The 13,395-nt window shown below is 34.6% G+C and overlaps 1 protein-coding gene across 1 annotated transcript in view; it reads right to left on the bottom strand.

Annotated features, from left to right (window-relative positions):
* The window catches only part of LOC117123484 (retinoblastoma-like protein 2), a 29,900-nt gene extending 17,308 nt beyond the window's left edge, over nt 1-12,592 (bottom strand). The window contains 4 exon segments of the mRNA XM_033269424.1: nt 3,912-3,976; nt 8,538-8,738; nt 11,827-11,963; nt 12,223-12,592. Coding sequence (XP_033125315.1) covers nt 3,912-3,976; nt 8,538-8,738; nt 11,827-11,963; nt 12,223-12,360 — 541 coding nt within the window. The 5' untranslated portion in view covers nt 12,361-12,592.
* Between the last annotated feature and the right edge of the window lie 803 nt (nt 12,593-13,395).

Raw genomic sequence — 13,395 nt, 5'->3', positions numbered from 1 at the left:
AGTGGTTCGTAGCTACGTTCCAAACGGTACCTACGAGCAGGCTACGAGTGGTTACGCGCAGATACGAAGCGATATTTCACGACTGTACTGTAAGTTTGTGAGTGCCGTTTCCGGTCATTTAGAAGTGCTATATAAAATTTCCCCAACGTTAACCACAGTGGGACTTAAGTAATTTGGGCTCTCCATCTGTGAAATTCCCCCACCCATGGGCTTCCTTTATCACAAATTTCTAGACCCGCCACTATCATTATTATGGTATTATTATTTATATTTATGGCATGCATTATACACTATATGTCAATCCACTGATTTATATATTTTGGAAAAGAATTAAACTGATAATTATAAAGCCCTCAGCAAGGAAGGCTACATAACTGAAATCTAATTAACATCATCCTATTTTGTAATTACAATGTTTATGGATAGTATCATAAGTAACACACAACTGTCAAATCATTAGATAGTTTCTTTTAATTCTTAACTGAAATATAATTACATAAATGAATAAAAAACTTAACTTACTTTCCCTCTATTCTACAGTGTACTGAACTTGGGCCTTCAGAAAAGAAAATTTATTCTGCCTGACACAAGAAGGATCATTTCAATTAATATATTGGAAGGGTCCCAAGAATTCTCAAACCAACGCTGGTTAGATCCCCACGTGTCAAACAAATAGGAGGGACTTGCCTAAGCTTGTTATAAATTCTTCCAGACAAGACCTGCCAATCTGATTCAATCCTGCCTAAACGAACAGTAATAGACTATCACAATGGGATACCCAGTCAACCAACCACAGTACAATTCTTCTAAGTATCTTATGAATAATTCATGAGCTTCCGATGATAAGTACACACTGATAAGGTTGGTCATCATAGTGCAGTCCGATAGCAATACTATTGTTGAGCAGATTACAAAATGTTTTTATCATTTTATTAGTCATAGCCTATCTCCCTACTTATTTTTTTTTTTTTTTGGGGGTTGGGGGGAGATCACATACATTTTTAAATGTAAATAAATTATATAGTCCATATAGGTGGATAGTAACAAATATATTAATTGTTCATTTATATATTTATATATAGTATTGAAAAGTATACAGTATTACAGCCAAAAAATTAAAACCTTTTGTCATAGGGACTGGGTCAACAAACTATTTGTGACCTACAGTAATTGGATGTTCAGGTAACTAATGTGTCAAGTATAGTAGCATTCATCAGATGATTGGCAGTTTTGTAGGAAGTCAAAAGTTGCACAAACCATCAGGGTCATAAACTTGGATATAAAACAAATAAAAAAAATTTGAGGCACGTTTTCCGATAAAACTATGATGTTGCACGTCAGCAGGAGTACAAGCTCGCTGACACGCATCAGCGGAAACAATACTCTTACTTTTCCAGCTGTGGTGCGATAGACAAATTGATCTAGGGAGAGATAACTTCCGTACCTGACCACATCACTTGAGTTTTCATCTCTTAATCTTCAATACGGTGCACCTTTGGGGAGTGGTTCAGTCCAAGCTCACCAAATGGTTTTTTGTACTACTGTACATAAAATATATTTTGTGATAAACACTTCGTATCTTAATTTTCATATTAATAATTACTATTTCATATTGTTTTCCCCTCTCAACTGTGTGCCTTATAGGTGATGCAATAGAAAGTATTCATTTTATATTTTTACAGTATACTGTAGTAGGACCTCGATTTTACGTACGGTAAGGGACCAGGGCGTACGTAAATCGGGGGATTCGTAAAATAGAGGTTGGGTTAAATTTATGGTAACCTTTGACCTAATACTGTACGTACGTAACGCTCAATAAACGTATGTATGAACAAACGAACGATGTTACCTAGGCTAGCCCTAACCTCTAGGCCTACAAATAAAACCATTTGTTTAGTGTTTTTATTCATCAATTTATGATGTCATAATAAAGTGTTCAAATAAAACCATGTGTCTAGTTGTATTAATTCATCACTTTATATCTTTTATTTAACTAAAGAACATGAAAATATTGTAAGATTACCTATATGACAAAGGTATAACTTGAGAGTTCCCCTTCATGCCTATTCTAAACAACAGAGCTGTGGTGTTGTTTAGGCCTGTTGAGACAAACTAAAACCAGGGAGTTGTTTTAACAACTCCCTGCTAAAACCATGTGCGCTGCACTGGGCAAGCCAACCAATTAGCGTTCGTGTATGTGAACAGCAACCATGTGCTATGCACTGGGCGAGCCAACCAATTAACGTTCGTGTACGAAACTATGTCTACTCAGCTTCGTGTAGAAAATTCGACCAGACGATTTTGCCACACGAAGCTAAGGAGGAAAGCAATTATTTTGAGCACCATCGGTAGTTGTTCATCTCACTCAGTTCACATGGTTTTAGATTATAACAACCCGATATTAGACTCAATCAGCGTTGCTGTTTAATGAAAATACATTGCATTATGGTTTGTTTATTGTTATAGTCTTTTTACTTATGGTTGCTCTGAAAAGGGCTGTTTGTTTTGAATATTTTCGGGGATTTTTATGACGTCATCGTCGATACGAGGCGTACATAAAACCGAGGGTTCGTATAACTGGGGTACGTAAAAACGAGGTTCTACTGTACCTCATATTCATTTTCTCTCATTTGAGAAAAAAATAACAAATTTATGATTGGATGCTGTTATACAGTAATCTAATTTAACTGTAATAATTTTTTTTTTATTATGATTGTTACCTGTTCCATGATGATGTAGGATCTCCTATTATTTAAAAAAAAAAAATTGCAGAGCTCTACAAACATTATTCGAATCAACAACTTTACATAATATTTAAAATTTTAAAACTTTCTTTTTTAAATTTCAATACTTCCAACAGCAAATGAGATTCGGCACTTACAGGAGTCAAAAATAAAATCAACAAGAAGAAGAAATAAACGAAAGGCCTACACGAAGTAATCAATACAAAATCTTAAATTGTATAACAAGACAGAGAAAAACATTATAATGTACTTAAAACTTTCTTCCTGAATTTACACAGGAATTTTAAAAGATATCTAAATCATTATCAATTTCTAAAAGAGAATTATAAGCTCTACTTAATCTAAAAATAATCCATTTTGGCATGCGTTAACTCTCCCAAAAGGAACATAAAATGTAGGTTTTGTTCTTAATCTACGGGAGGGGACACTGATTAAAAAAGAAAGAAATAAATTGACAATAAAAGTTGCTTACAGTAACACCGCACTACGTCCAGTTCTGTTCTAGTTTTTATTTTAGAGGAAGTAATAATCTGAACATTATACAAATAATTTTGTTGTCTGTACCCCTCATCACCATGATAAACAACACGATAGTGGAGATGGCATTGTTATTGCCTAAAGTCCCAGGGCAACACCTTGAATGTTTGAACTCAATCGTAATGCACAATGGGAACATTGTTGTACAGGAAGGAATCGTCGCGAGGCAAACTCAAAAGTTACTATCACGTTTGACAGCAGCGGTAAAGTTTAATCACCACGAGACTAGTAAGCTCATCAAGAATGTTTTTGTAATATCGTTACCTTGTCCCCTTATGGGATTTTTTTGGACAGAAAATACTCTTAGCTGTGGGCTGAATTTAAATTACAAATAATGAAGGGTGGGGGCAGGCCTGGAAAAAAAAAATATTTGTGTCTACGACCATAATAACAAGTCTCTTTTTTTTGGTTTCTTTTCCCCCAAAATGTCTTTGAGACATTCATGATGCCTCCAACTGCAGTCACACGGTCATGCACTTTTTGCAGCCCTGGGTGGGAATGCCAATATTTTTCTGTTAATAGCACCTATCATCCCAGGCTCAAGACCCTGTTACTTCATTTTCAAAGCAGTTGCCTAATGTATGCCAAAAAAAATTTGTTATGGTATTAAACAATAACAAGTTCTCTTACCTTTAACTTGCACAAACAAAGTCCAACAGAAACGAAATATATCTGTCACAGAGCAGTTTAGTCTTCTGTTGGGAGAAAAACAATTCACATTTTAGAATTAAGTTTTTTCAATGTGTACAAACGACCAACAAATTGTTGGAAGATAAAAGAGGAGCTTAATTGGACCAGACAACAGTACTGAAAATTCTACCAAAGAGAGATGTAGGTCATGTATGCGAAAATAAGTAGTTTGCTTAAGGCAGGGCACTCGCGGTGTCCGACAGTCGTCGGCCGATGCAATGTATCGTTTTGAAAGACACTTCGTTCAGACAGTCACCAAAAATCAGTAGATGGCATTGCATTATCTATCACTTACGGGGGGTGTGGAGTTGGATTAGTTGAACGACGGCTGTAAGACCATTGACGAGTGTCCAGCTTTAGAATAACATTCTATTTGATGTGCTAATGAAATTGAATACTGGAGCACTCAACAACATAACAATGCCTGGCAACAACTTTCAACAAACTAATGCTACTACTGTACATAAGTTCATGGGGCATCAACCCATTCTTGTTGAACATGTAACATATACAAATACTGTGCAAGTAAAAGCTAGAGTGCAATATAAATTACGACATGGCTAGGAAATACGGTAAATGAACAAATCTCTATGTAATCAATTTATGGCCTGATGTCTGTCATTTTCCACCATACTCATTATTCTATGTAATTATGGAGAGCAATATTTGGGGTATAAAGATCAGGGCTGAATATACAGTGCATCCTCCCAATTCGACATCCCTCTAAATCCAAGAGAGACCACTTTTTCAAAAATCGTCAATCTTTTACCATAAACCTAACGCTCTAAGTGGAGACCGAACCCTGATACCACCCCAAATGTTCAGGTCCCAATGTACTCTGGGAAATTAGTAGAAAGCTCTTATCCAGGGTACTGTATTTTAATTTCAAACTTATTATCTGAAAAAAACATTTTACTGTAAAAGATCTTACAGTGTATATTAAATTATTTGAGGTAAAATGCCACTTGGTAAAAATGTTATTTTTCATTTAGTTTTAACTGCATACTGTGACTGTATGCTCACTCCAGTTTTCAACCCTCTATCAAAAGTCACTACATCGATTTTGTGCTTGATTTTCCTATGAACAGAAAGTGCCAATTTGTATTGTATTATAATTTGAATCCAAATGATCAAAGCTCATAAGAGGTGCGAATTCCTAGTTGGTGTCTATTATAAGCAATGACCTGTAAACAAAAACCCAGGGTATTTTAAATACCCTGGTTCAAATTGCAAACATCAATTCCATTTATGGCAGAGCATTAGCACATGCATGCAACACTGGCAAGACGCCACCAGGTGGAAACTAATAGCTGCAGGGTCATGATCGTGTCACGATGAATTGCTGATGGAATATTTTTGCAACCTTTCAACTTGTGTCTAATTTATTTAAATTTAAGAATATTTACAGAAACGGACTATGATTCAAATATATTTTAATTGCAAGAACTATATTTTAAAATAGAAATGTAATTATGTCGATAATTACATCCGGCCTAAAACAGAAACAAATGGCACGAGAACATGTAGAAAGCACTTTGTTAAACGAAAGTGCAGCGTCCTGATTTTTTAGATTTATTAATGTTTACCTATGTTGAATGTAACTACCGTATATTTTACTGTGAGAAAGCTTTGAAATGAGGTTTACTAAAATAAACCGAGTCTGAATACAAACAATTAAATAATTAAAATTTATAGTCAATCTAGGCAATTGTTATCAGTCAGCAGTGCTGGAAAAAGTGCGCGACTGGCGGACGAAGGCATTGACATTTAACCCATGGGGCATTTTAGAAAAAAAAAATTTTTTTTTTTTTCTCAACACACAATTTAATGCATACTTAAATTTAATATTTTTGCTTGCTCCAAACCACTAAATGGACTACTCATTCACTATAACAGGGAGGTTTCGCACGCGAACACGTACAGTTAGTGTGATGAATACATCATCATTTTGACGTCATACGCCGGCTGCTATCCGCTATGCATTTTGACGACACGCATATGTCGCTCACTACATGTACGTGAAAAACACATGAGGAAATTTTGGATTTCAGGATCTTCATTTTTTTTTCACATTTTACGTAAGTATAAAAAAACAAATGTATCTTTGAATATGTACATGCCATTCTTGTGGCATTTGAAGACAGCAAATTATGATAGGATGCGTACTCTCATTTTGCAAGCGGTCCTTTGACCTTGGTGGTGTTGGGATTTTGTGTAGCCTAGGCCTAATTGTAGCCAGACACATTTGGGTCATAAATAATAGGGCCTATCATAAAATAACTAACACTTCTGGGCAACAAAGGAAGTATTTTTCGGCTACAATTTTCAATTTCAATTTCCAAAACCTTACATATACTAATAAAACTTTGAGAAGCATGATGAGAGAAGAGAACAGAATATAGTACTAGTAGGCCTAAGCTAAGGCCCTAGGCCTTGGCTAAGATTGAATTGCGCTGTGATTGCAAAAAACACAGAATGGCTACGAACCATTACGGATAGCTAAACGTATGCGTACACATATTCGTTTGCGTGCAAAACCTCTCTAATAGTGTAAAGATAACATTTGGTTCTTGAGGCAATTGATCAAGATAATTTTTATGGTCGGAGGCACAAAAATATTTTTCCAGGCCTGTCTGTCAGATTATTCTAATTTAAAGCCCTTATATTTCATTTGTGGTTCCAAGACTTAATACTGCTTCTAAGCCTTTAAGATATTAAAAAAAGCAAGAATAATTTGTTCCAAGTACAGTAGAGCCAACCTTTTTAATGCTTTGCTATTGTAAATTACAGTATGTAGAGCCCACATTAAAAACATACCAAATTAGCTACAGAGAGATTTATGATCACATACAGTAATCGGATTGACATTTCTTCGCTGAAGAAGAAAAGTTCAAATATTCTCTTCTGAGAATAGTTATTTCCAGGGAAGAGTTCGTCTTCATTTTAAAGTGAAAACACTTTTTCTGATCTACATTTTACAGAAGCTGCTAATGTGTTTACATGGATTATTATTATTGCCAGTATGCATTGCAAGTTATTTCTTCGAAGAATTATTATTGTTTCAAGCAATTTAAAGTATTTCCATCAACCATCATTACCACTAATTATTCTCAAATTAAGTTTATTACAATCAATGTATCAAATTTGCTACTGAAATGTCATCAAGCTTACTGGTCAAGTGGTACGGTACCAGGTTATTTCTGGAGGTTAAGGGTTCGATTTCATAACCATATCTTCCAGTCTAAAATCTACCAATGATTTTCGTAATCAAGGCTAAACAATGTATCTAATGTATCTTAAATCTTGGTGGCATTTAAAATATTTATTTAATAGAGAAGATTTATAATCCAGACGAGGTACTGTACAATAGGCAATAGCAATAATGATTTAAAAGATAATGATCATCATTTAATATACAGTAACGGGGACGGTAATTATACCATACATGTTATGACTATATATATTAATAATCAGAATAATAATTAACAATAAGTATAAGTAAGTTTTTGGGGTTTTTCATTATATTTACTTTGCCGGTGCACAAAAAATTTCTGTAGGTATTTATGTGGACGAATAAAGTATGAGAGTACAATTTTATATCGCTGTCAGCTATAATTATAAAACCCTACAACATCATTGATGCCTATGTTCCTAAAAAATAAAATTGTGCAACACAAAGATTCTAATGAATAATATTGATTGTTGGGAATGTTTGATATTACAATATACTAATACTAATCATTTTTTTACTTGCCTTGGCAACTAACACTTCCAGTCTGTGTGCTTATAAGAAAGGAAGCCCAATCATGCATGGTCTCTGCTCCAATACGCTTATCAATTCATAAATTTATTATTTGAAAAATTTACAACGTCCTTTTGATAGACAGTTCTAGACTGTACAGTACACATAGTAAATCATGAACTATTAGAATATTTACCAATGACGAAAAGTTAACACAAAAATTAGAAGACAAAAGTGAAAACCGATATTTTAAGAGAAAAGAATAATAATTAAAATGTTTATGTTGGTTATATTTTCCAAAGGGGAAAATATTATATGGTCACTTGGTTAATTTTAGTGAAAACTAAATTCATTTTTTCATACTTTCTAAAATAAAAATGTCAACATCATTACAGGATCTCTCTATTCTATAATTGGCTCGGTTGCTTTAAATATATCCCTAGTATAAGTTGAATAACACTTAACGTATGAAATTTGCGTTCATACAGTACTGTAATCAGGGTACATGTACAGACAATAAAAAATAATAAATAACATAAATCAAAAACCCAGACACTCATATGAATTGTTAATCATTCTCATGAAAAATGACAATTAAAATGCAGTCTGCACGACGGCCATGTACGTCAGACCGACACATATCAGAGCCAGAATACATCATCATAAATGTCTGAATGTAAAAATCATCATTTCTTTGATGCTGCAATTGGTTCCTAGGTGTCAAATCATGACATGATGACCTTTCTATACATTTAAATATAAAAACCACTCTAAAACTATTGTATTTCAAACCAGATAAACAATGCTGTTTTTTAGCTACGCACCTTTGTTTTCGCCCACGGGGAGCTCTAGGCTGTTCCAGAGCTGGGTCCTTGAAAATCTCAATGAATATTGGTTGGTATTTCTTAAATATTACACCTGATACGTTGAAGTTGCGCTCAAGCCGGTCCACTTTGTCGCGGAATTTCTGAGGTAAGTTGGCCATGTCCGACCAGTTCTTCATCTTGTTGAAAAACTGGATAACACTAAAAATAACAAACAAAAAGGAAAATGGTTAATGCATGCTTATTTGGATCTCTTTTAGTATGACTTGCTTCAGACTCGTAATGGCATCATATGCTTTATGAAAATAATATATCAATAAGTTCAGTATAGGGTACATGTACAATAATAAGATGGAATAATAAAAGCAGCAAGGGTACTAGTTTTGTATTCAATAAAAGTAAAGGTACAGTTTGAAAAACCATGAGGGTGGACGATTATCAAAATGGTGATCAGCAGACTAGGAAGGCCTACGTTTTTATGCTATATGAAAAACGCTTCTTGAGTGGATCGGAAAGTTAAAACGAGAATATATTATGGTGTGAATGTTAACAGGCAAATGAATTTTGTATTAACATGGGGAGAAATGTATGGATTGCTCTATAATGATTTTCTTGCCTGTAAATTTGCATAAGAATGAAAGCCCAGCATTGTGTACTAATATAAACACAGCATGGCCCCAGCTTTCTATACAGCTCTGTACTCAAAAATATGATATCCATTCTTGGGTTTACAATTACATACTTTATCAATATAGAAAAATACATAACTTGTAATGCTATAGCAGCTCTACTTAATGATCACACTAGCTAAATTATTAATGACCTTGACAAAACCAGAAAATTCAATGAAAAACAATTACAATGTTATGATAACCTTCACCTCCTGGTAAACAAAGGTACTTATGCTTGACATGTTCCTCAATGAAGACAAAAAGTTTGGCCAAATTAGTAAACATCTTTAATAATCAAGTTCACATGTCTCCATCGATCGCGAGCGGTTGAGGCACTGGGTCAAGAGCAAGATTGTGTTTTACGTTAGCTGCCGCTTTCAAGGCGAACGGAAATAAATTTACATCACATCCCCAATTGGTTGTAGATATGCTACCTGTAGGCCTACGATTTGTGATCCTAGGCCTGGGTGGAGGTGGCATCGATGATTATCCAACATGCCCACCTGACATTTTTGGGCAATCGCCAATGTTCTCAATTCTGTGGTAAACCGGCCAGTTTGGGGCCCAAGATTCCGATTTAATCATTTATTTATTTGTACCGTTTTCCTAGGTCCTGCAACTTTGTTTGGATTTGCCGTGCCATCGTCGGCGAGTTACCTGGCACAAACGAAAATCTAGCCTAGCTGCGATTTTCTCATGTATTTTTGTCTTGTTCTTTGATTTCTTGTCTTCCACTAACATTCTAGTCTGGGGTTCTGCTTAAATCTCTATCGAGTCACTAATTTCTTCCTCAGTCCAACAGCCCGAGTGCCAGATCCAGTTGAAGTTGACATGGAGGATATTTAGAATTATTTAAATGAAAAATAACATACAACAGCCAAACCCACAACGATTGTGAAAATAGCGTTCTTACCGTAACTACGAATATTTGCGCAAACAAGCTAACTACTTTGACCCTGTAGAGATGCTTGTATCTGATTGGCATTCACACAAAAGAGGTCACAGCTTACTGGCAACCCACTTGCAAGCGGCTGTTCACATGGATCGAGAGCAGTTTGTTGTGGGTCAACCACGACAAAAACCGCTCTTGAGAGGTTGTTCACATGAAAGCCCGGCTCGGAAGCCGATCGTCCGCTCACAAGCGCCCTAAGACGCAGTGAACGCAGTATAAAGTGTGATCCACTTCTTACTTTTACAAGAGTACAAAACATATTTTTTAGGGAGGAGTAAAATAAAATAACGATCTAAAATTAACAACAATCAACATTTTAATAATTGTACTCAAGTAGGGGAGGGGGAGGAGGAGTCACATGACTTCTCTGTTCTCACTTGAAAATTAGGAAAATAATGGATGACCCCATAAATGTCATGGACAGATTGTGACAATTTTGCGATCTATTTTGGGCAATGCCTGATCTGATTCAATAAATAGGAATACAAATTGCAAATATTTAAGAAAATAATTTATTTTTTATTCATTTAGCATGGATTTTAATAAAAAATAAATTACAAAATAATCAGAATCAACATGCATTACAAGGGAACTTTGACATTCCTTATAATTTTAAATTAAATTATATTCACTTAGACCATGGAGGAGGACATAGTTTCGACCAATCAATATTAAAAATAATGAAATAAATAAATGAATCAAAACTATTAAAGCATCAGTCCAATGTAACAATGTTGATTCATGTGAATATGTAGTAGGTTGTTGTGGAGATTATCAATTAAGATTTTTATTCTTTGCTGCAGTAACAAATATTCAAGAACAAACAAATAACAACAGGTATAAAATAATAGACATGATTATTTTTGTTCAGATTCTTCACACGGGTACTAACAAAAATCATTCTTCATAACTACGATAATTTGGTGTAAGGCCACAGGAATGAAAGTTGTAGGTTTGCGTCCACCGCCCGCATGCCTAAAAAGCCGATCACTGCTGAGGTCATTTACGGGTCAAATCGATCTTTCTGACCAATAGGAAATCTTGTATGTTTAAAGAGGTCTTAAATGTAGAAAAGGATCTGTTTTATAGGCTAGTGTACATTTATGACTGTAAGCATTGTTTCTTGGGAATAAATGTAAAATTACCAATGCTGCGGCTTGTGGACAGCATTCATAAAAAAAATAATGAATAATGAAAAAGGAAAAATTCCCTTATGTGTTTTCAAAATTTTTCGGACGCAAACCTACAACTTTCATTCTCGTAGCCTAAGCTATATTATAGATATGAAGGATACATAGGGCCTACACCAAAATATTGAAATTTATTAATTATGAATTAATAATATTAATATTATACACAATGACATATTGAAATTCATATGCTTTGCTACATCAGGGTTACATGCATGGAGTCAATCTGAATAAAATTTTGGAATGCAATTATGATAACTAATAAAATTAAGAAATACAAGCTTTTAACTTACGTAAACATTTAAATTATGAAAACAGCAAAATGATACTTTAGTCTCGCAAGACCAATCTTGGTCGACGCCCTCTCGTTCCCAACCTTTGCCATTTAAAATTTAAAAGGCCAAGTGCATGGTGACTATTTCCATCGCACATCACACTCACATAAACTCACAGATTTATTTCGTAATTAGTGTTACCTTAATTTTGAAGATCTTAATAATCTTGTAAGAGAAACGCAATTTCCTTCCATCATTTCTCGTCCACCAACAGTCGGAATAACAGTCTTTCGACATGACACATACAGCGCACAAGCTAGCCAGTGAAGATCGTCACCCTTGTGTGTGAAATTAAAATTTATACTTCAATACAGTATTTGAGTTATAGGCCTAATTCAAATTATATTGTGATATAATAAGCATCTATGCTTGAGAATTTTTAAATAAGCCTAGGTTAGAAAAATATTTTATTTACGATACTAAATATTGAGGATAAACATAGGCCTAGACTTCAAAATGGAACAGGGCTAGCCTTAATATCATCAGGCAGGAAGCTGGGCCTAAGCCAACACTTCGACGATAAAACCAGAAACTTACCTCCAAAGTGTAGTTTAAACTTATCCTTTGGTAAGCCTCCCATGCTTCATCGATAGTTGATTTTTCCAAATTTAAATCCCGACATAATTCATCAAAACGATTCCGTATTTTCCCGTCTTCATCACTGGGCGGCGCCATATTTTTTGGTATTTTTTCGATATATTTTTTAGCAATATTCAAATACGGCGACCGCGCGTCAGTCTACTCGGTGTTGTTTACGCAAATTAAAGCCCCTGTAAAAACGGCGGGAAAAGTCAAGCCAATTTACCGCCTAGTTCAATTGATCCGCAGAACTATCAATTGGGCTACATATTATTTAAATACATTTTCTAAAATTATAATTAAACATCTACAACATAGTACAATTTAAAATATGTAATCTTACAAATATAGTATCAACTAACCAACGTTGAAAAACTATAAACAAAATAAATAATAATGTTACGTGGCGCGGATTACTATTAAGAGTGTAATATTGACATCAAGGGCGGAGTCAAAGCGTGAAGTATGTGTCAATCGCGAGGAACTCAGCGCGCGAAATGTTGAGGGCGTTTTGTTACTCAGGGAATCCCCATGTTTGTGTTTTGAAAACGAAGTTTACCTGATCCTCATTGTTGGTTACACTGGCTAAGCGCGTGTGCCGCTCATGCGACGTACATGCCAAGGTCAACATTTAATCATCCTTCAATCAACTAGAGAAGTGTATCCATGGATTTCAGACTTCTTAAATTTTCTTATTTTGTGCCAAGAAATTATTTGTCCATCGTGAAAATGCAACGCACAAGCAACTGCGGGCAGAGCAATAATTCATAAAATACTGTATATATCAAATACATCGATAATATGGAAACATTATTTTTAATCTAATTTCTTTGTGGCCTAAATATTTTAATATTCTAATAGCCTATTATAGTAGTAATGGTAGGCTATATAGCACAGTACGATAAGCCCTCTATGTGCTTCACGTTATCAGTACTATCATTTTGTATATAATATATATATATATATATATATATATATATATATATATAAATCATCAAAGAAAGGTAAATACAGTGTTCGAATAAAGGACTTAATAAATACATCGTGTAGCATAGCTCTCAACGAATGTAGTCCTGTAAATAAATGAATAAAGAAATTGTGTAATAAAATGCCTCTGGCGGGACTCGAACC

This window comes from Anneissia japonica, unplaced genomic scaffold (genome assembly GCF_011630105.1).
Source record: "Anneissia japonica isolate Jap-2015-1 unplaced genomic scaffold, ASM1163010v1 scaffold287717_len1600092_cov198, whole genome shotgun sequence".
Classification (NCBI taxonomy): domain Eukaryota; kingdom Metazoa; phylum Echinodermata; class Crinoidea; order Comatulida; family Comatulidae; genus Anneissia; species Anneissia japonica.
The sequence above is the reverse complement of the archived record's forward strand: the minus strand, read 5'-3'. Positions and strand labels throughout refer to the sequence as shown.